At 49.3% G+C, this 26473-nt stretch overlaps 1 protein-coding gene across 5 annotated transcripts; it reads right to left on the reverse strand.

The window, feature by feature from the left end:
- Positions 1-25544, reverse strand: ADRB1 (adrenoceptor beta 1). 5 transcript variants are annotated; one of them, XR_014777535.1, is made up of 3 exons: positions 23518-25544; positions 9318-9422; positions 1-5267 (listed from the first exon to the last, which is right to left on the reverse strand). XR_014777535.1 is itself a non-coding variant. In XM_084773743.1 (2 exons), the coding sequence occupies exon 2, from the start codon at positions 22890-22892 to the stop codon at positions 21492-21494; it is 1401 nt and encodes a 466-aa protein (XP_084629869.1). In that variant the 5' UTR covers positions 22893-23117; positions 23518-25489; the 3' UTR covers positions 20138-21491. The 5 variants fall into 5 exon arrangements, 2 of the variants coding, with proteins under 2 accessions (XP_084629869.1, XP_084629870.1); XR_014777536.1 differs by lacking the exon at positions 23518-25544 and adding an exon at positions 15959-16950; XR_014777537.1 differs by lacking the exon at positions 23518-25544 and adding an exon at positions 10872-14948.
- Between the last annotated feature and the right edge of the window lie 929 nt (positions 25545-26473).

Consider the following 26473-nt stretch of genomic DNA (forward strand, 5'->3'; position numbering starts at 1 on the left):
GAGGGGAGGGGAGGGCTCCAAAAGCCAAGCTGTTCCGAACAGCATCATCCCAGAAATGTGCTCATGAAAGACGGTCTGTGGAAGGAGTGGCCGTGTGATGGGAAAACAACTTTTTAATTCACACAACTGAAGTTACTTGTGGCTAAAAGGACCAGGTTTCTTATTAAATTTCAAAGTTGCTGAAAAGAAAAGAAAAGGAAAGAAAGAAAGAAAAACGTTGGGTTTGTATCCGTGTGGTGGCTTGAGTCAGGTGTCCCCCACAGACTTGGGTCCCTGGACACTGGGGTCTCAGTTGTCGGTGCCGTTTGGGCAGGCTTAGGAGGCGTGGCCTTGCTGGAGAAGTATGTTTCGAGGCTTTGAGGTGTCTCTTGTTTTGTTTTTGCCTTCTAATGCCAGAGTCTTACGGGGGGACACCTCATTCAATCCACCAGAGGTGACTTGCCTCAACTGCTCATCGCCTCTAATTTTGGGGACGAGGTCTCACAGAAGACCTGAAACTGACTGATTCAGCTGGGCTGGTTGGCCAGTGACCTCCAGGGACCCTTCTTATTCCCCCAAGGCTGGGGTTACAGCACGCACTGCCCCCGCCCGGAGTCTCATGTGAATTCTCGGCGTCTGCGTGAAGCCTCTCTTACTTCTGCAGCAGGTGCTTCGTTGACTGAGCCATCAACATCGGCCTGGAAAACAGGGCGTTTTAACAGAGCAGCAAACAGTAACTCACTTAAAACTTTTTGTATCAGACACACGATTACATGAGAGAGTTTCATCAGCGGAGCCACGCTCTTCACCCACGGACACTGGTCACACGTATGTTCCTGTGTTGTTTGAGGTGTATTCTGGCCAGAGTGCCTGGGAAATGCCTTTGCGTTTTAGTAGATGGTGCGGGCACCTGGGTAGACCTCAACAAACCCCTAGCAAGCAGCATTTCAGAGCTGTCTGAGTGTCTGGCCACTGGTAGGACTTTGTCCCTCCCCCAGCCGGGAGATGTGGAATCTGACACACGAAGCATGGCTATTTAAAGGCCTTCTGCTCTGTTGAACTTAATTGTCTGCTGTGTCCTGGTGTCCCATGGATGTGGAATTCTGGATCTCTCCAAGTGAGGGGGGAGTGTCCCGCAGGGTTCGGGATGCCTGCTCCTGAGGAAAACACACCCGTGAGAGGAAGAGCAAACAGCGCTCTGGGCCTGGAAAGGAAAGCAGATGAAACCCAAGGCGTCAAGGTCAAAGGAGAACTCCACGTGTGAAGCTGGAGCCATGACTCTCACATCTTTTATATCCTAAGTCTTTAACAGCCACCCAAGGTGTCCTAGCACGGTGCTGGGTACGTGGGGCAGGGCCCATGGGATAGTTGTACCGTTTGGCCCACTGGACAAAACCCAAGCTCTCAGAGCCATCCAACCATGGGTGGTTTGCACCAGATAGCCCCAGAGAGGCAGTGCTGAGAAGGCGATGTGCCACCAGTCCCTTAGAAAGACATTCTGAGTGATAGGCAGGAGAGGGCGGCATCTCAAGACACAGGTTCGGCAGGTGGCCCTGGAGGCAGGATCTGGAAAGGCCCAGCACTCTCCCGAAGCCTCATTTGGGGCAAGTTGTTTGCCTTCTGTCAACCTCATCCCCAAAATGTGGTGGCACAGCACTGATGTCTGGGTTCTCATCTCTCAAGTGATGAGAGGGGTGGGGGTGGGGGTGGGGTGGGGACAGTCATCGTAGAGCTAAGGAAAAATCAGAGAAGAAGCAAACTATTGTTTCAAAACCTCCTCCTTTCGAGCTGCGCAGCACTCTGGAGAGAGTGTTCTGCATTTTCCATTCATGCTAAGACAAATCTGGAGAGCTTGAAATCGTTGCTCTGGGTGATGGCCCGGAGCAGGGTACCCACAGAGACAAAGCACCCTGAAGGCTGCGTGAACTGCTTCTGAGAAGGGCAACAGCCCTCCTTCTTGTTAGAACCAGCCACCGACCACAGCCCTGCCTGAGGTGGGCTTCAGTAATGAACTCAGATGTAATTAACATCTCCCACTGTGGATCTTCCTATTGTTTCCGGCGCTTTGCTGTCTAATGACTACATGTCTAGGAGTCCTATTTTTAACAAACGTTTACAACCTGGCAGATGACAGCTCTTAGGTTCTAATTGTTCGTTAAAAATAGGACTCTCAACAGGTAGCTGTTAAAAAGAGAAGGAGGGCTGACTTATTAGGGGGAGTCCTCCTGACAAGCACGGATGAATACGGCTGAACGCGGCACTACAGTGAGGAACAGAAAACGCCAGGTCAACACAGCTCTGTCCGTCAAGGGAACCAAAGGCTGTGCGTTACGCAACAGGCAGACATGGCCGTGCCAGTGCCAAGAATCTGCTTCAAGCTGCCTTCGCCCTGTTCTCACACTGAGTGACCTTCTTGGAAGTGGGTGAATTTGCCCTGCTATTCCTGGCAGCTCTCCTGGTCTCAGGCTCTTGATGCTACCAGTTGCGCTTCTGAAGTCAGAAGCTCGCTGTCGGCCTGACACTGGGCCCCGAGCACCGAGCACCGAGCACCGAGCCCACACTCCCGGTGATGGAGGGGAGGGTCCTGCGTGAACTGGGTCTATTAGGGCAGCAATTCCAATCTAAAGACAGAAACATTCCCCTAGCTGTTCTCCGGTTATTTAGCTGGTGTGTGTGTGTGTGTGTGTGTGTGTGTGTGTGTGTGTGTGTGTGTAATTTAATAACAACTAGAGCCTGTGAGTGTGTGTGTGAGATTTAATAACAACTAGAGCCTGTGATTTTCTGGCATCCTAATCAACATTTGAACTGGATTTAAAGAAGGGATATTTGTCCCTAAGATAAATGACTTTTAGAATCTTGGTGAGATGCATTCATTTTGGGAAAAAAAGCCACAGAAAAGTTGTAGAGCAATCGCCCCCTCCCTACCTTCACTTCCCGACTTGGTTTGTGCGGCTTTGGTTAGTGCTCTTGGAAGTTCTTGCTCTTAGCTGTTGCTCATCTTGAGCCAGCAAGGCATTGCCCCTGACTTCAGCCCCACTCTGAGCCGCAGAGCTACTTCCCTAGCTGCTTAGGGGGCCTCTCTCCTGCCAAGTGTCCCTCAGACCCATGACCCTGGGCCACACGCTCCGTTCACGGGGGAGGGGGCGTTTCTCCCAGTGAATTCTGCTTTCAATCCTGTCTCAGTTTTTTAAAAACTTATTTATTTTTGATGTGTGCATTAAAGCGTATTTATCTTTGATGTCCATGCAGGGGTCAGGGAACAGCTTCTGGGAGTTGGTTCTCTCCCTTCACCCTGTGGATTTGGCAGTAGCACCTTTACCCGATGTGCCAACCCCCACCCCCAGCCCTATCTTTCTCCATTTTTTCCTCCACTGGGCCAGCCTCCCTCATATTGTGGGGTGTAGGATGCATCTGAAAGCCGACTTGATTACTCTTCGCCCCAAGACCTTTGAGGACTCCCTTCCTCACAGAATGAAGTCCAGGGTCCTGCGACCTTTGCCTCTTTACAGGCTGGAAACCTTATGATGACGCTGTTGTGCACATTTTCCTGGTGTCTCCAAAGCCCGTCCTTCTCTTCTGAGTTTTCCAGCCTTTGAAATCTGCTCTTGTGTTGGGACCATCTTTCTTACCTCCTGGCACAAAGCACCCAGCACTCAAGTTCCGGTTCACTGGGGACGCCAGCAACGAGAGTTTCCCCAACCATCCCAGCCAGTTTTCTCCTGCTCTCTTTTTAGGGTCCCACAGCAAATGGAAGCTACAGTTGCTTGAGAGCCATTGGTACTTAAAGCCACGCAAACACTGAGAAGCAGGAGAAAGCCTAAGCAGTGGTGTGGTTTAGCCGTCTCTCTTTCCGCAGTCAACATTGAGGTAACCAGATATAACGTTACTCGAACCCCCATTTACTGGAGGCAGGGGGCATTGGACGCCATATAGGTCTCACTCCTTATCAGGAGCCGTTTCTGGAGAGAAAAGAGACCAGTGATGTTCTGATTCCCGTGGTAGGGCTGTTCTCCTAGCCCTAAGGACGGTCCAAAGCAGGCAATCCCATACAGTGCTTTCATGCATGCTTGCGTAATCCTCAAGGTCAGAAAACTGCCCAGGACAGACAGCTAGATACTGAAACCGAAACAAAAGCTTGACCTCTGGACAGAGAAGTCTGAAAGGGAGAGGCGCATTTCACCCAGGCGGCACCCAAGGGTGTTAGAAACTGGAGGAAGCAGGAGGCGGGGCAGCCAAGTCTGAGGGAATTGTGGGCCCCATCACGCTCAGACCATCGAGCTAAACAACGTGAAAACTTCTGGTCCCAGAACTCTGTCCATGGGTCACTCCTGAGCGGCCTCTCCCTCCGGATCCCAGGCTTGTCCTCTGAGGTCAGACTCAAGACCCCACAATGAAAGCTGATCCCACAGCACCCTGGAAGGTGCGTGAGCGAGGAGTGGAAATAAAATAAACTTCCTTTAGGATGGAGACGAAGAGACGGGGATTTCTACTGTAGCTGAGTTAAATTGCTGGTGTTGAGTCTGGTTTAACAATGAGCGGTGGGTGATGCTGGTCTACGAGGTGGAAGACTTGGTCCTGGGTCTGGCTGATGCCACTGTAGAGGAACACACTGGGTTTCTGTCTGGCTTTGCTTTTTTTTTTTTTTTTTTTTTTAGCAGAGTTCTCCATTTCTGCAGCTGAATGAACTCCCTTGGGCTATTTGCTTGACTTGTAGCTGGTCTCTGTGAGCTCTGAGCTCTTTACCAAACAGCAGACCTCGGGCACTGAGCACAGCCACATCGCTTCAGGAGCCTTTCCTTCTGCAAAGGGAACCGATACACAGCTGGCAGTTTGCTTTGGGACATACATTCCACCCAGTGACTTACCCAAGACAACAGGCAAACAGCTTGCTGTGTGTACACAGCAGTTTACCTGTCCAGACTTGCTTTAGGACGCTGTTCTGTGCTGTCTGCCAACCCTACAGTGTTATGTTACAAAGGCTGCCCAGTTTCACCAGTTCCGCCTTGATAGACTTGCCTGGAATGTGTCCATGCTAAAGCCCATGGACAGCCAGCCCTGCCCTTCGCCCTCCTGAGACCGACGTTCCTCCTTGCGACTGGGCGTTGCAGCAGCAAGCGGTCTGGTGATGGTTTAGGGAGTTGCGCACTCTGTGTCTTCAGTCTTGCTTTCCTGCTGTGGAAGCAGGCCCCAAGAGACTGTCACAAGCTCAGCTGACTGGCAGAACCATACTGGAACCTACACGTCGGCTCTCCAAGTCTGCCTTACTGCAGAAGCCATAACTTCCTTGTCTGCAACCAAAGAGGATTACATTGGCTCTTTAAGTCTTAAAATTCTGCCTTGCTCAAACTCTGCTAAAAACAAATGCAGGGCTGGGAGTGGTCAAACACTCCTGTAATTTCAGCACTTGGGAGGATTAGGAGTCCAAGGCCGAGCCTCAGCTACATAGCCAGGTAGAAAGTGGGAAGCCAATCCAGGCTATATGAGACTCTGTGTCAATAAGAGAAACAAAATAAGACAAAAGGAATAAATTAAAAATAAAAACCCAAACTTAACCACTGCTCAAGCCATCCTTTCTCTCCTCTTCTCTCTCTCTTGTTAAAATACGTTTTTGTTTTAATAAGATTTTGTTTATTTAAATAAAGTGTAAGTATATCAAAGGGCCTTATCAGGTTTGTCTGGGTGTGCATGCATGCTAAACAGGTAACAGAACTGGTTTTAGCCATGTGCTTATGTGCACAGTTTGGTGAGCTCACACTCCAAGTTTGTGCTGTTATCACCGTTATCTGATGTCACTACATTTTCATTGCCCTAAAGTAAACTCCATGCCCGTTAAGCAACTGTTCCCCATTTCTTCTCCTCGCAGCTCCTGGAAACCACTAGGCTATGTTCTGTGTCTGTGGGTTTGCCTGTCCTTGGCATGTTCCTGCAGTGCATGATGATGTCTTGGGGTTGCCCATATGACGGTGGGCCCATAATACCGCATCACCAGCGTGTCATAGCCATCTGAGAGCAGGTGATTACACTCTATGGTGTTCACACAGGCTTGAAATTGTCCACAGACACATTTCAGGATGTATTCCAATCATTTATGACTTTTGTATACATGGACCAATGCAGTATGTGCCTTCTGGGTGGCCTGCCTTCCTTGGCTTAGCAGACTATTTTCTAGGGTACATGAGATGTGGGCATCTATAATACTCATTTTACGTGTGTGTGTGTGTGTGTGTGTGTGTGTGTGTGTGTGTGTGTGTGTGTTTCTCTGAGTTTATACGGCTGGATCTATCTTCTTCTATTGCTGTCCCCTTTCTTTTTTGAGACCAGTGAGTTCCAGAGGTCTGCGACTGTTCACTCCCCACCCAACCCTCAATTCTACCTCCATATCCAGCTGTTTACACGGGTGCCGGGGGGCTGAGCAAGCACTTTGCCCATGGAGCATCTTCCCGCCCTTCATGGTATCTTCTTCGTATTAAATAGCAGCAGAAGAGTCAGCCAAATATAATCAGTATCATGGCGGAGAGCTTTTCTCCTACTGGCAGGTAGAGAAGAAGGGAAACCCTCCCCGGGCCTGGACCACTTGACCTCGGAGGAGCTGTCCATCACTGTCCCAGGGAGCAGAGTCGGGCAACTGGAGGTTCCTGTCAATGGTGGAGGAGGGTCTGGGTGGGGCCCCCTTTTCCATCTTTCCAGAGTAAATGGTGAGAGTTCAACATGCTAACACCTCCTGCCTTCCCATGGGCTTGCAGAGGTGTTGCTGCCGGTGAGCTTCTTTCTGATGCTTGGACCAGAAGGTATACTCTCTCGAAAAGACCAGACAGGAGCTCAGAGGTGTGTGTGTGTGGGGGGGGACGTGTATGGAGGTGTGTGTGGGCTGTGTGTGTGTGAGAGAGGTGTAGGGGATGTGTGTTTGTGTGTGGTATGTGTGTGTGTGTGTGTTGGTGTGTGTGTGAGGGATGTGGGGGTGTGTGGAGGTGTGTGTGAGTGTGTGTGTGTTTGTGTGTGTGTAGGGTATGTGTAGGGTGTGTGTGGTGTGTGTGAGAGAGGTGTGGGGGATGTGTGTTTGTGTGTGGTATGTGTGTGTGTGTGTGTTGGTGTGTGTGTGAGGGGTGTGGGGGTGTGTGGAGGTGTGTGTGTTTGTGTGTGTGTAGGGTATGTGTGGGGTGTGTGTGGTGTGTGTTGGTGTGTGTGTGAGGGATGTGGGGGTGTGTGGAGGTGTGTGTGAGTGTGTGTGTGTTTTTGTGTGTGTAGGGTATGTGTGGGGTGTGTGTGGTGTGTGTTGGTGTGTGTGTGAGGGGTGTGGGTGTGTGTGAGGTGTGTGTGAATGTGTGTGTGTTTGTGTGTGTGTAGGGTATGTGTGGGGTGTGTGTGGTGTGTGTTGGTGTGTGTGTGAGGGATGTGGGGGTGTGTGAGGTGTGTGTGAGTGTGTGTGTGTTTGTGTGTGTAGGGTATGTGTGGGGTGTGTGTGGTGTGTGTTGGTGTGTGTGTGAGGGATGTGTGTGTGTGTGTGTGTGAGTGTATGTGTGTTTGTGTGTGTAGGGTATGTGTGGGGTGTGTGTGGTGTGTGTTGGTGTGTGTGTGAGGGATGTGGGGGTGTGTGAGGTGTGTGTGAGTGTGTGTGTGTTTGTGTGTGTAGGGTATGTGTGGGGTGTGTATGGTGTGTGTTGGTGTGTGTGTGAGGGGTGTGGGGGTGTATAGGTGTGGGGGGGATGTGTGTATGAGGGATGTGTGTGTGGGGTGGTATATGGTGTGTGTGTGTGTGTGTGTGTGTGTGTGTGTGTGAGGGGTGTGTGTGTGTGTGAGGGGTGGGGTGTGTGTGTGTGTGTGGGGGGGGGAGATATATTACTGTTCACTCAGAATTCTCTCCCATTACACTCCTCAAAATGTCAGATAGGAGAAATTCTGCGCCTAACACTAGCAAGTCTGAATCATGCTTTAATGCAGGGGACCAGTGTAAACTTTTATTCCCCTGTGGCATCTCAACACTTAAAAAATTTACTTCAGCATTTCCTTTCCTGGCTAACGCCAAAATGAAAATCACTGCTTTGAAGAAGGTGCTAGCTGGAAACTGTCTTTTCTTTAGGGGCTCCTTTTTCTTTCTTCCCCCTCTGTGTGTTGCATGATAGAATACATGAAAATACAAAAAGAAGAACTAAAGAAGTGCTATCGCTTTTCCTGTCTACAACCTTTGAGGTAAAGATGAAGGGTCACAGTGGCTCAGACGTGGTTATTTTATGCATCTTGGACTGAAAATCTTAAGTTGAGGTAAATGTCACAGGAGCTACTGAGGCATGTGGCCAGTCAGTCTGAGACAGCTCGAGACGAAGGTGCTGCTCTCTGCGTTTCCACACTGGCTGTGAAAAGCAGTTGCCTTCTTTTCAAATGTGGCAAACATCTGAGGTAGGAATTTGGGTGGGAGAGGGGTTGCAAGACACTGACTATTTGACATGGAAATGTGTGTGCATCTTTCTGGAGTGGAGAAAGAAATATTCTTTAACAGCTGTTTGCACATTGCACATATGTGCACTTGTATATGCACATAGATGTGGAAGCCACAAATAACCAACAGGTGCCTTTCTCGGTCTATCTATCTATCTATCTATCTATCTATCTATCTATCTATCATCTATCTGTCTATCTATCTATCTATCTATCTATCTATCTATCTATCTATCTATCTGCCAGTTATCACTGCATAGCCCTTTCTGGTCTAGAATTCTCTGGGTAGGCCAGGTCAGTTAGACTTGAATTCCTGAGTGTTAGGCTTAAAGGCATGCACCAACACACCCACTCTCTGACTTACGTTTTGACTCAGGGTCTCTTGCTGAACCCGGAGCTTACAGACTGCCTAGACTGGCTGGCCAGCAAGCCCCAGGGTCATCCTGACTCCACCTGCCCAGTGCCAGACACATGCCACCATAGCCTTTGTGTCAAACTCAGGCCCTCATGTTGTGCAGCAAGCACTTAACCCACTGCCTCTCCCTGAAGGCCCTGCAGTGCCTGTTGTGAAGCCGTCCTACAGCTGCAGTTCTATGAAACTCACCCTCTAATAAGAGTCAAGGAGATTGTTTTGCTGAGAGGTCAGGGCAGGCAAACAGGACTAGCCACATGATATGCTGACTTCTGTTGCTTCCCAAAAAATGTTTCTCTTGTGTCTATGATGCCTCTCACCAGGAAAGTCAGCTTTGAGATTCAGTCTTAGTTATTTTTAAATCTTTTTTGTTTGTTTGTTTGGGCTGGGGATATAGCTCGTTGGTAAAGCAGTTGCCTGACATGTGAAAGGCCCTAGGTTAAAAGCGAGCAGCACACACTCACACATGCATGCACACGCAGCTAACCCTTACCTCAGTGTAAGAGCTTTGAATGGTATTACCGCTGGGTGAGTTGTCAGGCCAGAGGTGGCAGGTTTAAAACCGCTTTGATGGCTTCCTTCATGACCAGGTGATGTTCTACAAAGGGACATGTCAGAACACGGGTCAGCAACCTCATATGCCAAATTCCCTAGGTCCAGAAAGCTCTCAAGATAGAGTTTTTCCATAACTCATTTGGCAGTTAGTGTGACCTTACTTGAACTCATTTGGCAGCAAAATCTGACTTGAACTGGCATGAGGCTATTTATAGTCATTATTTATCTACTTGGCATGAATAATCATACATTTCACAGTAGAGACACTAATATTTGCTTATAGGATCCTGACCTGGACCTTACTTAGTGTAGCGTGTAATGACTTCTATCACAATTTATCTTGCAAATATTCCAAAACACATATGGCCCCCTGGGGCTGAGGATAAGAGTCCGTGCCATGTTCCATGCATTTTGTCTTAAAAGTCTCTCTCTCTCTCTCTCTCTCTCTCTCTCTCTCTCTCTCTCTCTCTCTCTCTCTCTCACACACACACACACACACACACACACACACACACAGGGTGTATGTGTACACAAGCATCTACACACATGTACAAGTCTAAGTTTGACATTTTCAATATATGAGTTTGGTTACTCTTTTTATTTTTATTATTTTTATTTTTTTGCTTTTTCAAGATAGGGTTTCTCTGTGTAGCCTTGACTGTCCTGGACTTACTTTATAGACCAGGCTGGCCTTGAACTCATAGTGATCCACCTGCCTCTGCCTCCTGAGTGCTGGGATTAAAGGTGACGTGCGCCACCACACCAGGCTTGTTTGGTCACTCTTAAGAGAAATAAAACCTTTCTCCATCTTTCAAGATTGAGCTGACAGCAGCTAGCTTCTGAGTTTGATAAATGAACTTTTAGAGTACGTGCTCTCTTTGTCTTCACTAGTGCGACATATGGCTGCAAGCTCACAGAAATTCTAGAAAGGGGGTTAGTGGGGGCCAGGAGATGAAGGAGGCCAGGAAGGGCAGGGGTCAGATATCCAGGTAGGGGACTAAGACGCAGATGGCTGACTGTGAGACACCATCACAACAGTTAGTAACAACACACTGTGCCTGCCAGAGCTGCTATAAAGTTGGATTTTGGATGATTGCATCACAAATAGAGGGTAGAGTTAAGAGCTCTCACAAAGGGCCTCAGTTCAGTTCCCAACACTCACCTCAGGTGGCTCACAACTGCCTCTAACTCCAGCTCCAGACAGTCTGATACCCTCTGTGAACACGTACACACACGACACACACACATGTACACACACTTGCACACATACACATAAATAAAAGTAGTGCAAATAAACCTTTAAAAAAAGAACAGGTATGTGTGGAGATGGATATGTTAATTAAATCATTAGTATGATATGCATATATATATGTACACGTGTATATTCATTACATTGTGCTGGTGAGTATATAAAGCTATTATGTCAGTTAAATTAAAAAAGTTAAATATATTATGCACACGTGAAATGAAAGAAGAGCGACAAAGACAGTACCTGCCTAACACTGAAGACGACCGTTCTCGGAGTTGGAGAGTCACTCAGCAGGTAACAGCGCTGGTTACTCTTTAAGAGGATCCAGGCTCAGTTCTCAGCACCCACAGGGCAGCGCACAGCTCCAGATCCAGGGAATTTGACACCCTCTAGTGACCTCCAATATCATGTACATGGTGCACTTAAACACACGAAGGCAAAATGCTCATACGTGAAAGTAAAGACAAATAAATAAGAAGACTGCATACAGGCCAGGACATAACTAGAAGAACAGATGCCTAAACAGCACACATTTCAGACTTTGCTCTGTGACTATAATCTAAACTGTGTTGTATTGAACCCAGGGCCTCAGGGCCATCACAGACTGCACCGTTTCTCTTCCCTAGGCAAACATGGTTTCTCCTCATAGACCGGCTTCTTGTGGCTGGAGCCTGGATGGCCGGCCCTGCAGAGCGGGCTGTTTTCAGAGGTCAAGCTGGCTAGGCTGCTTCAGACACTGTGAATGATGAACATACACTTTCAAATTCGTCCCATAGGCAAATTAGAGAAATAAGGGTTTGGATGTGGGCTAAACGCGTCCGTGTTGTGTTTCGAGGAAGAAGAACACTGTCTCTGCCAGAGAGACGAACGGAGTCAAACACCTGGTGCCCAGGACCTGGAGAGAGAGCCAGGAGTGTTTCTACAGGAAATGGGAACTCTTCTCAGAGTAGCAGAGAGGCTGTAAAATCCCTCCCTTCCCCAAGGCTTCCATTAGCCCCGAGATAGCGGCTGAGAGCAGAGGGAGGAAGCTCTTGTAAAGAGATGGCCAGGTCAGCCAGACATAGCTGTGGCCTGCATAGGTAGATGGCTTCTACAGAGCAGGAATGCTTCTGTTGGGGAGCGAGAACGTGGGCACGTGCGCTCGGGTGCTGGAAAGGGGAGACAGAGTCCGCAAGCTGCACCTATGGGAGAAAGAGTGTGGGACTCAACAGCAGGAAGCTCCCTGAATTTCAAAGATCCAGCTTGCTAAGAGCCCTGTCGTTGTAATTGTCTTCCCCGGATGACGAAAGAATGCAGAGAATGGCGTCTGTGGTGTCCACGCTGCGAGCTATTGATCCGGCCTTCCAAACCTATATGTCAATCTCAGAAACTGATGCCGAGGAATGCGCTCATACCAAACAGGGCTGAGTGTGTAAGTGTCACGCAGCCGTGCTCAGACAACCCCTGAGCTGCTCCTTCCTGCCCAGTCGGCAGCGCTATACTGAGTATCTCGCAAACAAGAATTCTGGAAACGTAATGTTTGATTGACCATGCGACCTCTGAATATGTACCCCAAATGATCAAGCCAGCTGAGTATAGACATACATTCATACCCGTGTGGAATCAGTCCATGTGCCAATAGGTGAAAGAAGAAAATGTGAGATGCACATATACACATATGTATATATGTGTACACATACATATATGCACATATATACATAGACACACAGTGAAGTTTTATGCAGCCATAAAGAACAAAAAAAATTTTTTTTGGCAAGGAAGTGGACAGAACCAGGCAAAAATCAGCCAAACTCAAAATGGTAAGTATCATGTTTCTAGTCATGTGAAATTTATATAAAAACATTAAAATTGAAAGTTGGACTAGGAAAGCTATAAAATTGAAAAGAAAAAGCAGGAGGATGGGAGAGGGTGATGGGGGCTGAATGCTATCCAAGTACACACCTGTGAAAATGTCAGATTAAGACTGATATATGCAATGAAAGAGACATTTCCATTGTTCAAAATTAATGCACATTGCTGGAAGCAGACAGATATATAACACACAGAACAAAGAAGGAAGTGTAAGTCTTAATGCTTTCTCAGATGGTATTTTGACAAATATAATTTCCCTGAGCAGAGAGTTTCCTGTAAAATCTCTCTCTCTCTCTCTCTCCCTCTCTCTCTCTCTCTGCCTCTCTCTCTCTCTCTCTCTCTCTCTCTCTCTCTCTCTCTCTCTCTCTCTCGCTGCCCCTCTCTCTCTCTCTCTCCCTTCTCCCTCTCTCTTTAGTGATATAATGATTAGGAATCCCTTTCAAGACTGAGGGGACCTGAAAATGCTGAGAGGGCTGTGATGTCCATATATGTTATAGAAGGCTATATACAATTTATCTTTAATGGCTATAGTGCTATTTCTTGCAGTGATGGCATACAGGAACAACAACATGTGTTCCTCTCCTAGACGTGATCTGTGTTTGATTACGACCTTGAGCAAACTTCCTGAAATCTTGAGCCCTCCACCCTCAGGGCATGCCCTTTGGCATATACTTGAGCTCATGAGCTCAGAGATGTACCTGGTACATCTGTACATCTCTTACCCCTGAAACTGAATGTAAAATAAAAAAAGCCAAGTCAGTAAAGATCTCTTGTATATGAAACGGTATAACAATTAGTTTTCTATTTTGTGCAGTGAGATTACTGAATAGACTCAGAATTACTTTTGAAAATTAAGGGAGATTTATAGTCAACATCGACAACTGATCTCTTCCAAAAATTGCTTTAGCCCTGACATTTCTGGTCATAAATCGCTACGCTTCTGGAAGGAGGGGTCCATAAACACCTTCTCTGCTCTCAAGAAACTCCTCCAGGCATCCAGTTACACCATCGACTTCTGAGCCAACAAGAAGTGTCTGCAATCAGCTATCTCCTATCAGAATACTCATCTCTGAGTACCCACAATGCTTTGCTTTTTTTCACATAGTTTCCTCCCCCTAGTAACTTCCCAAGGAATGACCCTTCGTGCATTGCACTACCTTCAAGTTTATGTCGACATACCATCCACTCTGTCTTCCCCTCCTGAGCACCTAGAATGTGGCTATTGCCAATTGAGATGGGTTCTAAGTGTCAGACACATGCCAGATTCCCCAGGATTTACATGCATGTGCACATATACACATACATACATATATACATGTGCTCATACACACATATAGAATATCTCGTTGATAATGCTTTTATATATCATTTATATGTTAAGAAGCGAATTTCATCTATTTTTCCGCTTTAAGAAAAGAAGTTACTAGTAAATGTGAAATTAAACACAGCTTGTATTGTGCTTCTAGTGGATGGAGCTGGTTCTCTTCCCTTTTACCCCATATGTCTGGCATATAGCTACACCTGCCTCATTATCACATTTTCTGGGGGGCGGTGCCTAATCTCCCCAAAGTGTGAATGCCTTGGGGACAGACTCAGAAAGGCTGGGAGAGCCCGGAGTACCCTCAATTAACAGGAGTTGGACATGTGACTCACAGCCGTCGTCACGGGAGGCCCCATGTGTTTCTGAGCACATCTGTTGTGAAGACAGCACACGTGCCCTTCAGGTCTATCGCCACTGAGGCTTTAGGAAGAGCTGTGCACCTGTGTCTCTCAGGGAGCAGCTGTCCTGAGGCTGGTGGAGGGAAAGCTGTGTTGCCAGCTCTGCCCCATGCTCACAGACGCTTCTGTGGGATTGTAAGGATTTGTTTTGCATGTTACATCTTTTCACTTTGTGTAATTTTTTTTTCTTTAAGCTTCAGAGCTTTGTGGATCTGGTGACACTGATTTTTTTTTAATTGCTAACAAATTCCAGAAAGGATGCCATGCTGATATTGGCTAGCATCTTGTACCAGGCTGTGTTTGTTCTCTTCTTCGGCCACGAGCTATCTCTGGGACTAGAGATGATTTGTGGTTAACAACAGAAAAGAATGCAGTGGTGTGACACTGTTGAGGAAAGCAAATGGGATTGCCTGTAGCGCAGAGAACAGTGCAAGGGGTCATCAGGACAGCTGAGGGCAAAGGGGCGGGACCATCAGGATGGCTGAGGGGGAAAGGGGCGGGACCATCAGGATGGCTGTGGGGAAAGGGGCGGGACCATCAGGATGGCTGAAGGGGAGAGAGGCTTGCCACAAAGCCTGACTACCTGAGCTTGATCCCTGGGACCCATATAGTGGAAAGAGAGCATGGACTCCTGAAAGTTGACCTCTGACCTCAGCATAGTGTGTTGTGGCATGCAAACACAGCCTGAGAGAGAGAGAGAGAGAGAGAGAGAGAGAGAGAGAGAGAGAGAGAGAGGGAGGGAGAGAGGGAGAGGGAGAGATGTTTTCTTTGAAAACACCTAAAATACCTTTGGCACATCTGTGAAAATTTCACAATAAAAGCCATTATTATATGTAAATAATATATGCTAAGAAATGTACTTTAAAAAAGAAAGCTAACGAAGGTTTGGTGCTGATTTTCATGTACCTCATTGGAAAGCTCTGGAAAGAGCCACTCAGATGGACTAGGAGCTAAAACTCCAGAAAGAATTTTAGTCTGCTGTAAGGGAAGAGGCTGCCAAGATGAGGGGTAAATGCATGGCGGACCAGCAATTTAACCCTAAACTTACTCCAACCCCATTTTCTGAGGTTCGGCATCGATTGGGGAAGAACTCCACAGGGCTGGGGAATCACCAACCAGATGCCTCAAGATTCCTCACATGCCAAAGTCTAGAATCTTTCTAAGTGACTTGGTTTTCCTTGGTTCTGCCTCTGGGGTGGGGGTGGGAGGGTGGGGGTTGGGGAGGGTGGGGTCGGGTGGGGGGTGGGGGTGGGAGGGTGGGGGGTGGGGAGGGTGGGGTCAGGTGGGGGTGGGGGGGTGCAGGGGGCAGGCATTGTCTCAGGATTGATCACAGAATCATTTAAGTGCAGCCATTCTTCACAGAAGAGCATTTTCCTAAAAATGTTACCTCTGCTGGCTGCAGAAAATCCCCACGCTGCAGAAAATACAATTGCCACATATATTAATGTTTACCATTTTTAAACAGATTTTAACAAGGATCTCAAAATTACAGCTAAGTTCCTGTAGCTAAAATGACAGATATTAGAAAGTCAGTCAAGTTCCTGTAGACTTGACGCTGTTTATTAAATCGGGAACAAAGAAACCCAATATCCCACAAGCCACGAAACAAAGGTAAGCAAAAGAGTGCAAGCGCCTTGGCCCTCAGCAGTTTTCCGTCTCCAAACTGCTATTCCAAGAAAAAGAACAAAAAGATAGTTGCTATTAGCATTTACGGCTGGACGCTGAACTGTAGCCTTGTGGGACTTTGCCAGTTGACTTACTTTTCTCCAAGTGCGGGTGGTTTCAGAATCATTAAACTGCCTTCACACGGTGAGCAGGAAGCAGGTTCTTTAATCCCATGCTCAGGAAGCAGATTACCTTGTTCAGTTGTGGTTTCTGTGGAATTTTAAATGCAATTAAAAAAGAAAAAGGAAGGCCTATTTGTTTGGATGCGTGGGGTATTTTATATATATATATTTTATTTTTATTTATTTATTTATTTATTTATTTTGCTATTCTTGGTTGGTCTTTGTTACTTAAGAAAAAAAAGCCACAGGGATTTTTGTGGGTGGAGCTGCTGGAGCCGGGAGATGGTGGTCAAAGAGAGGGTGGGAGCTGCTGAGCTCTGCAGAGCTGCGAGGACCCCTTCCGCGAGGGAAGGAACTGTAAGCAGCCTTACTGGGCACAAAGCTCAAAGCTACTCAGTAACTTTGCTTATAATTCCCTTTGAGCTGCTTGTCTGAGAGCTCCATTCACAAGAAAGCCTGCTGACTTCCCCAAGGTCACTGGGCACAGGAACTGCACTTAGAGACGGAGCCAGGAAGGCCCACGTGGGCCATCTGTTTGAGCAGGTGCTCTGCTTCCTAAAGGTGCAAAGCACAATTCCCGCAATCCACCCTCAACTCCAACACACCAACCAGCTTAGGAAAGAACCTCAGTTCATGTCGTAGAGTTGGTGAAGAGTAACCAGTGAGAGGCTGGACTGATGAGGTAAAGTGGTTGCGAAGAGAACGCCAGAGGCTGCCAGAAACACCAAGGCTGGGAGGGCAGCCCACCCTCCAATACCAGGCCCACCAGCAAGGACTCGACAGGAAGGTATAAACAACGCAACGTTATTTCCTGGGACTTAGCCCTTCACTTTGAACAATACTTGAAGTCTTGGGAGGGCGATGGAACATGGCATTTAATGCATCAGAGGTACATGTTAAATATAAAAGGTGATCTTGCTACTCTTAATTAACAGCTATGAGCAAGAACACGTGTTGAACAGAGAAGAAAAAGAAGGAGGAGGAGGAGGTGAGGGAGGATGAGGAGGAGGGGAAGGAGGAAGAGGAGGGGAAGGAGGAGGAGGGGGAGGAGAGCGAGGGGAGGAGAGCGAGGGGAGGGGGAGGAGAGGCATTCATGTGCTGAGAAATGTGATGAACCAGTTTTAGGAAACCATTTGTGAGAAATGAACAGCACTTGTGGAGAACTACATAGTCTGGATATTTCTAGCTCATTTAACAAGAAAGGAAAGGACGCAGGTATGACGGTTCGACGACAAGAACTGGCCTTGGGTACAGAGTGCAGGCATGAGACCAGTGCCCAGTATCCGACTGAAGGTAAAGTTTAAAGGCAGCAACTTTTTGTGCTGCCTTGGGTGTTGCTAGCATGCCTGCAAAGATCCTGTTCTCATGGCCAGCCACCGTGGGCCTCTCAGTGCTGCTGGCTCTTTGCAGCCTGTCGTTAGAGCAAGTGCATTTGGAAAGCTCTTAACTGCACCATAACCCAAGCTGATTGACGAGTCTCTCCCTCCTCCCGCTGAAAGGTAAAAGGACCATTGATGCAATAGGCTAGTCTGCACAGTACTTATCCACAGCAATGATAATGCCACCTGGATTATGTCATAGGGGCTGCCTGGTAGACTCTCAATGACAACAGGTTAAAGGTGGGTGTTTCCAGAGCCAGGAAGTGGTCCGATGGAGCTCACCTCAAAATCACTACAACAGATCAAAAACTACTTGGAATATAGAGATTAAAAAAATTATGAGATTCAGAAGCAAGATTGTGGATGGGAATTCAAATGACGTGGAGAGTGTGAGTGACGGGGAAGAAGGAGAAATTAATTTAATTCCATTTGCTGATGTGCCTGCAGGGAGCTATTTTTAGGTATAATCCAAACACTGCATATCTTCTCCATTTTGATTAGTAGAAAGTTGGCAGAGAGCCAAAAGAATTAGTGTTTCTCAGCACAGGGAGCCAGAAACGTACAAATAAAACTACATTATCTGTGCCAATGCATTTAATTTGAGCTGCTCATAAGTTTTCTCCACCGCCCCCCCCAAGAACACTTGGTCCAGATTTGGGGTCCAGATTTGCAGAAGACATCTGTCATCAGTAGCAACACAAGCTCTATACTGATGTCTCTAGACCCTCTCTCAGAAGCTGCTGCTAGGACCTTAACTCAACGTTCCTCAGGCACTTTGGGCGTGGAATTTCTGCCTGGCAATTTTACATAATGCTGAAGGAAGTAAGCAATCCAACACAATGTGAAATTTAAATAAGTTGGGGGAAATGTGCTTTAACAAGGAAAGGTTTCCCAATAGGCACTTATGAGTTATTAATAATACCAGTTCCAAGGAAAGCACAGAGCAGAAAAATAGGCTCAACGGGCCAAGCTCAGAACTGGTGAGCTAGTGAAGGGCCATCGTACACGCCGTGCCCATGTCCACTGCTGAGCGTGGGGGGAAGATGAGTGTGTATATCCCGGAAAATCCTGATTATTCCACAACTCCCAAACATGAAATGCCCTATCTCATCCCTAGTGTGCAAGCCACCAATGCATGGTTGCGTTTCGTCCACTGTTATGAAATTAAAGTGGTTGTCTCTGGCATCTTGATGTGCACAGGTTCAAGGGTAAGGGTAGCTCCTTGTACGTACACTGCCCTTTGCCTGCCAGCTCCCGCCGTCTCTCCACACACGCCACCCTCCTAAGGAACCACCCAAGGTAGTTCCATGTGAACGCAGAAGCATGGGATGCCCCTGTTGGAGAACACAGGGGAACAGAGAAATCTCTCCTGGTTTCCCACAAGCCCATATAAGCAGGCCCCTAAGCCGAGGGACATCCCCTAGCTAAATTATGCAATTTGTTCTTAGAGTTGAAAGAGCATTCACGATTCCAGAGCTGAGGCCTGAGGACCTGGGGTGAGGGTACTCCTGTAGACAGCAAGGTGTTTAACCAGTAGCTTCGGGGGGTCTTCAGAGGAAACTAAAGGCACCGAGTTTTAACGTTATGAATGAAAACCTTCCAACAAAATGCACGTATGTTGGGGGTGGGGGGCAGTGACTGACAAGGGCAGTTCCTGGGGCACTTACAGTTTATCCTGAGATGGATTTGCATTTTCCAAAATAAGTGTAAATAATCTTCTTTTCAAAAAACGTTACCATCATTCTTTCCTTCCCCGCCCCCCTCCTTTCACTTTTTCCTCTTTCTCTCTTCTCACTTTCTTTTTCTGGAAACATGGGGTGGTAGACTTCTGAGGGGCCTTTGTTGACACGGCTGCCATTCATTCAGCTTTCCTTGCACAGGGTTCTACAAGGGTAGCCCCACCAACCGCTTTCAGACTGTCCCCTCAGCTTTCAGACATGCCTTTGTGAGAAAGAATGGTGTGGGTCCTGCCTCTGCCTAGAAGAAGCTTAGAGCCTGAGCCAAAACCTTATACTTTTCATTTTACATTACGGTCCAGTCCGTGAAATGAAAAGCTCGTTTAAACATATTAAGTAAACAGATTTGAGGAATGTACAATTAATCTCAGGATCGAACCTTACTATACTGCCCCCGGGAACTAATTTTAATGAAAAATACTCTGTTCGTTGGCTGTTATAACTCCGTTAAGAAGTTAAACGAAAGTTAGAAATTCAACTTTTCCTTTCCTGCCCACCCAGAACTTCTCTTGAAAAGGCTCTAGGTACTTATATGAGAGAGAGAGAGAATATTACTTCAGAAGCCTTTTTATACATCTTTGCTTAATCATGAACGTTTCCCCCCATTCTAAGTAGCCACTGGAGAAACCTGAATCCACTGTGATTTTCAATGGGGGAACAAAAATAAGCCAGGAAGCCACTCACCGCATTTCAAGTGGGCAACGTGGGTCCCTCCCTCCTGCCTGTATTTCTGTGGGCAGTTGCTGCTGTGTTACCTGGCTCTCTCTTGCCAAAGATAAGCGATCCCTGCTTCATTCAAGTGAGGCAGATGGGCTCTTTGAGGTGCCTAAGCTGTCTGGAACACCTTGAATCCGGCTGTGAAAATTTAGGGCAAATCTGTGGCTCTCGGTAGGTGAGCGCCTTGTTTGGTCTAGAGGCATTTTGCTCATGATTGAGTCATGACGAGATATTCAAAGGGCTGCCAGTCTGTATTCTGAGCATCTTTTTTTTTTTTAACCATCACCAACCCTTTACAGACACACGGTACATGACCTCGATTGTGCCGCACTGGTGTTTTATTGCACATGGACCAATTCCTCACACAGTAGTTGGTTGCACCAGAGTATAAATACTTGGTCACACACACAAGAGGAAACAGAATATACATGAGTGCTAAGTTTCACCAGCAGATTCACGTGGGCACTTGGACATTAAAAAATAATAAAAATACGTAAGATAATAATATTTATAATATGGATACAGTTACAGTACCATGATAAGAGTATAAAAACTAATTTCCCAATAAATCAACTCAATAACATAATAGACAAGAGAAACTGAGTTTGAATTTTATTTTAGCTTTTTAAGATCTGCCCACCTCCCTGTCCCATTAAAAATATTTAATTTTTTTGTGCAAGTTAACAATGTCTATGGACTTTACAATGCCCAACACTGTGCAAAATGGCATTTTCAACCACTGCCTTTTTATAAAAAGTCTCCTTTGATTTTAGCCACATGTGCAATAATCTCAACTGTTTCCTTTTTTTTTTTTTCCTGTCTGTCCTATCTTCAGTTGACAGAGTCACATGTCACAGAGAGAGACTCAGCGCCTGGTCCTTCCAACTAATATTGATACATAAATAAGCTGTTTAATATAAACAAGTCTTTCTATCTTGCTGTGCAATGTGCACAGAGTGAGGTAGAATACCCTTAGCAGGACCACCGAGGCGCACAGGGGACAGGGTTTGCCCTCTAGAAGAAAGCAAGGTGAGCCGTGTGTTCCACGAATAGCTTAAAGTTTCTGGAAACCAAATATCTCTGTTTTGTATCCATCTTTTCCCTTTGCTTTAAGAACACTCCGGAATTAACATGCAGTTTCTTTAGAAAGCAAAAGGAACCGCTTTCTGGCTAATTATCACCCTCCCCCACCGCCACCCCAAACCAGAGCTGACTGCTTAGGTTCCTAGGTGTGGAACCTGGCTGCCGCGATTCATTTTATCTTCCTCGTTTTCCTCCCCTCCTAGTTTCCACACGGGTCCCTGCAGAAAGTGTCAAAACCCACCTGGGGGAAAATGCCTAAAGGCTCACTTACGAATACACTCAAAAGGCCTAACCAGGGAGAGAAAGGAACCCAAGACAAATCAGTAAGCCACACTCCCCCAACTACTCCCAAACTTTCCTTTTGTGCAACGGTCAGCGTGGAGCTTTTCTGTACGTCTCGGATGATTCAAAGATCTGTGGGCTTCGAGTTCACCTGCTTTCGGTCTTGAGTAAACAAAGATTTCCTTTCTCCCCCCAGGAGCGGTTCAGGGGCGCCGGGGCAAGCTCTCTCCCTCTGGGGATGCTGAACATATGTCCAGGCCGGGACTATGGGGACCGGCATCAGTGCGCCCCTCCGAAAAGCCTGACCATCTACACCCTGGATTCCGAAGAGAAGTCCCGGCGCCCCGGCTCGTCCAGGCTCGAATCGCTGTCCACAGTGGTCGCCCCGCCATTGCAGCCCGCCCAGGGCTCCAGCAGGCGCGCGGGCGGTGTGGCCCCAGCATCGTCGTCTTCGTCGTCCGAGGGAGCTCCGGGGGACGGCGGCGGCCCAGCTCCAGCCAGGCAGCCGGAGGCGCGCGGCCGGTCACCGTGGGCTGCGTGGCGTCTGCGGGCCGCCCTGCGAGCGCAGCAGAGCAGGCGCTGGAAGGCCTTTCGGAAGTCGGGGCTGCGGCAGTAGATGATGGGGTTGAAGGCCGAGTTGGCGTAGCCCAGCCAGTTGAAGAAGACGAAGAGGCGATCCGGCACCAGGTCGCGGTGGAAAGCCTTCACCACATTGGCCAGGAAAAAGGGCAGCCAGCAGAGTGTGAACACACCCATAATGATGCCCAGCGTCTTGAGAGCCTTCTGCTCGCGCAGGGCCACGAGGCGCGACGGCCGCCGCTTGCTGGAGCGCCCGTTGGCTAGTGAGTCTGCAGGGCGCGGTGACCCTGGAGACGGCGAGGGCGCAGGTGAGGGCGGCCGGGCCGGGCCACCGAGGAAGCGGCGCTCGCAGCTGTCGATCTTCTTCACTTGCTTCTGGGCCTCGCGGAACACCCGCAGGTACACGAAGGCCATGATGCACAGGGGCACGTAGAAGGAGACAACAGACGAGGCGATGGCGTAGGCCCGGTTGGTGACGAAATCGCAGCACTTGGGGTCGTTGTAGCAGCGACGCGCTTCGTCGTTCTCGGCCCGCCACCAGTGCATGAGGATGGGCAGGAAGGACACCAGAGCCGAGATGGCCCACACTGTGCACACGAGGGCCCGAGCTCGCGCGCGTGTCAGCAGGCTCTGGTAGCGGAAGGGCGACGTGATGGCGAGGTAGCGGTCCAGGGCGATGACACAGAGGGTCTCAATGCTGGCCGTCACACACAGCACGTCCACCGAAGTCCAGAGCTCGCAGAAGAAGGAGCCGTACTCCCAGCGGCCCCACACCACGATGGTGGCCCCGAAAGGCACCACCAGCAGCCCCATGACCAGGTCGGCGCTGGCCAGGGACATGATGAAGAGGTTGGTGAGTGTCTGCAGCCGCGGGGTCTTGGCGATGGCCACGATCACCAGCACGTTGCCCACCACGATGAGCAACACGATGAGCGCCAGCAGTAGGCCCATGCCGGCGGTCCACTGCTGCGACAGTGGTGTTGAGCCCTCGCTGGCTGGAGGCAGGAGCGAGGCGGGCGGCGACGCTAGCACCAGCAGCCGCGCCGCGGTGGCCGCGCCGTCGGGCAGCGGCGCGGCCGACGACAGGTTGCAGGGTTCGGAGGCGCCCAGGGCGAGCGCCCCCGCGCCCATGCCGAGCTGCGGAGGCCGGGGGCGGGGGGTGTGGCGGGGCTGGGCCGCGGCTGGAGAACACCCCAGGAGCAGGAGCAGGGGGTGCGGGGCCGGTGCAGGGAAGTCGCGGCCAGGTCAGGGCAGCCGCGGCTCGGGGCCGGAGGCATGGACGCCGGGCGCCTTCTCCGCGGTAGTCGAGAGCTGTCGCCGCCGCCGCCGCCGCCGCTGCTGCTGGAGCCGCTGCCGCTGTTGGAAGAGCCGCCGGGACCTCAGCATGTTTCTGAGCGCGCGGGGCTGGCAGCTCCAGCACCCAGCACCCACCCAATCCCACTGCCACCCCTCCCACCCCAGCCAGCCCCCAGGGCCGCGCGTCAGGCTCCCGCAGCCAATCGCCGCCAAGGCACGCCCCCGACAATGGTGCCCCCACCCCCAACCCCAGCACCCCCTCCTACCCGCGATTGAGCGGTTCCAAAGATTCCGGGCCGGCTGCGGAGCCAGCACCTCCCCGGCACCCACCGGCTTCAGCGAGCGCGCACTTTCCTGCTCAGGCTTCGTCCAGAGTCTGGCTTGCTGCGCCCCCTGCGGCGCCCAGTCGCCTCCTGAGTCCCTGCTCCCTCCACGTATCCCCGCTCGCCCCAGCACCCACCTCTCTTTTTGCCTCGGTGCTGCGCTCCCGTAAGGACGCCCCTCTTTCCCTTCGGCGCCCTGCAGCACCCTGGTCTACCTCCAGTGCCAGGTTCTCTGTAGCCAGAAGGGAACCTTGCTGGCGTTCTTGAAACGCGGAGACGCTGGGGTGCCTTGGACAGCTTATCTGCTGGGGTCGGAGGAGTTTAGCTGTGAGGCTGGTTTTGCCACTAGGCAGCCTGGCTCTTCTCTGATCCCGAGGGGACCCCGCCAGCATGACAGCTTGGGGGAATGGGAAGTGGGTGTCAGCGGCTAGAGGAAACTTTGCAGCCAGGCGGATTGCTGGAGCGTTGAGTGCATCTGTCAGAAAGGCTCTCTGGGCGCTGTTCTCACGCAGCAGACCTGTGCTGTCCCTCAAGAGCAGTAGATAAAGAAAGGAAGTGAAGGTTTGTGGATGTAATAGCCAATGCCAAGGACCAGTTGCGCGCGCGCGCACACACACACACACACACAGACACACACACACACACACACAGACACACACACACACACACACACACACGTACCCCAACCTCAGCTAAGGAAAATGACGCAACGTCGTGTTCCGAGTATAAAGGAGAAGTTTAGGGCAGCACTAAGCCTAGAGTAAATGATACCATCCCCACCCCTAGCCCCAAAATAGAAAGAACCCACAGAATGACGCTTCAGATTTTTTGACTAAGGTACTAACACCTTAACACCTGCATCTGTGCTCTAGTCTTCCAGGGAGTTTAGAATCTGAGCTGAGTCAACAACACAAGGCAGGATCCCTTTTAGTTGACGTCATGAACTGGGATTTCAGATTTCGTGGTAGGGAAGCCGGGTTTCCCCCCCCCCCCCTTTTTTTCTTTCTTTCTTTTTTCTTTTTTTTTTTTCTCTCCTTTACCCAAGTTGCCAGTTTCTCAGTTCCGTGAGATTAGCTTTGGAAAGACGAGGGAATATATTCAAGGCGATCAAATCTGAAAGCGTTTAAAGTCATATCGCATTTTCCCTTTCACGTTGTCAAGGGAATCTGAAACTAGAATAGTTTCCTAAACCCAGGAGGACTAGATGGTGGAAGGCGAGGAGGGTTCTCAGGGCCGGGGTCCTCAGCCTGCCCCTGGGAATGTCCCCACCTCAGAAAATGAAATGTGTAATTAAGTTTTTGAGAAGCAAACCGTTTCCAATTGTGTCAGAAGGGTGCACGGTAGTGTTATATAATGTTATGTAATGCTTTTTGGCATCGGAATAAAAAGAATAGCATCTGGGTTGGGGGGGGGAGGCACATCAACATGCGGCCAAGCCGGTAGGCACTCTCACCTTGTGCACAGATGTGCGGCGTCACACAGCTGCCCATCTCCAGCAAGAGTACTCTTTATAAAGTTAAACACACGGATGTGCTTTAGGCTCAAGCTTGACCATTGAGAGAGTGTTACAACTGGGGAGTGATTTGTTTATTCACCCCTGCCCTGGACTTATAAGCCTCAGTTCTGCCAACTTGGGGAGTTTTGAGAGTCTGGGAACAGGAACTGCCTACAGGACAGAAGGAGTGGATGCTCATTCTCACGCCAGCCTCTCCAAGCCAGGCTCTCCCTCGTTCAGGAAGGACTTGGGGGCGATCTGAAAACAGCCAGCGTTCTGAATGAGCTGACCAGGAAAGGAGCCGGATGCCGGGATACAGGGCTGTGCAAGAAGACTGGTCTCTTAAGTACTGTTATTAGGGTGTCAACTTCGTGTCCCCAAGGCACAGCATTCCTGGGGGATGATAAGGCCAGAACTGGGTAGAAGAGGTTTGAGTCAGGAGCTGAGGCCAGTAACCTCATCATATTTATATGTATAAGCATATCAAGACCAGGCAGGACCATAATTCTGGAACTGTTGGTTCGCCTGGAACTTTCTCCTTGATCACTTGGTATCGCATCAAGTTTCCCTGCATCTCTGTGGGAGAAATACGTTCAAGTGTAGATGTTTAAAACCAGGCCGGGGGCGGGGGGAAGAGGCGGGGGTGGCTTTTCTAGCAGGGCCTTCAACAGAGGGCTGCAAGCTGAGAGGAATCTCAGATACTTTTAGGGACGTCCCTCAGCTGTCCTGACAGGCAAATTTGGAACAGTGCAGCTTCAGCGGCCACATAGACAAAAGTTTTACTTTCATACACACACCCGCCTCCCGCCCCCCCTTCCACCTCCCCACCTCCCCCCGCCCATTCCTCCCCCTACAACACTTGTCCTCAGATAGGGATATGAGGTTAAGAAGAAAAAGTTCAACACGGCAATGCGGTTAGTCTGGCTTCTGTTGCCATGACGGGATACCTGACACTGGACAATGTAAGAAGTATATTTTGGCTTAGAATCCTGAAGGTTGGGAGGTTCAAGTCCAGGCGGCTGCCTCTGGTGAAGGTTAGGGTGAAGAACGGAAGGCATAAGGGTCGTCTTCCTTTGTAACACCCACTGTTCTGACACGTAGTAGCCTGCTCTCATGGGCAGCCGCGTCCACCCTGTCACGGCCCCAACCACACTTAATGCTTCTGCCCCCTCAAACCAACAGTGTTCAAACTTAGCATCCCCTTACATCCGGAGGAGCTGCTGCAGGGTCAAAAGGTGGTTTCCTACTTGCCACTCAAAAAGTGGACCAGTTCGTAGGAACCCACAGGTTTAGCGGTGCTTAAGACAACGGTAGATCATGGGAGAAAGGCAAAGTAGAAGGACCCAGAGGGTCCTAGAAGCCTACAAGTAGAACATTATGATAGGCAGATTTGGGCACAGGGGTCCTGCTCAAACTAAGGCACCAGCCAAGGACAATACAGGCGGTAAACCTTAAACCCCTACCCAGATCTAGCCAATGGACGGAACACTCTCCACAGTAGAGTGGAGAGTGGGATATTGCTTTCTCACATACTCTGGTGCCTCACCTTTGACCATGTCCCCTGGAGGGGGAGACCTGATGGCACTCAGAGGAAGGAC

The sequence above is a fragment of the Acomys minous genome (genome assembly GCF_964271855.1).
Source record: "Acomys minous genome assembly, chromosome: 2".
NCBI classification, from domain to species: Eukaryota; Metazoa; Chordata; class Mammalia; order Rodentia; family Muridae; genus Acomys; species Acomys minous.

What these genes read in the sequence shown, in the direction of transcription:
- ADRB1 (XM_084773743.1), bottom strand. Translation starts at nt 22,892, where the DNA reads ATGGGCGCGGGGGCGCTCGCCCTGGGCGCCTCCGAACCCTGCAACCTG.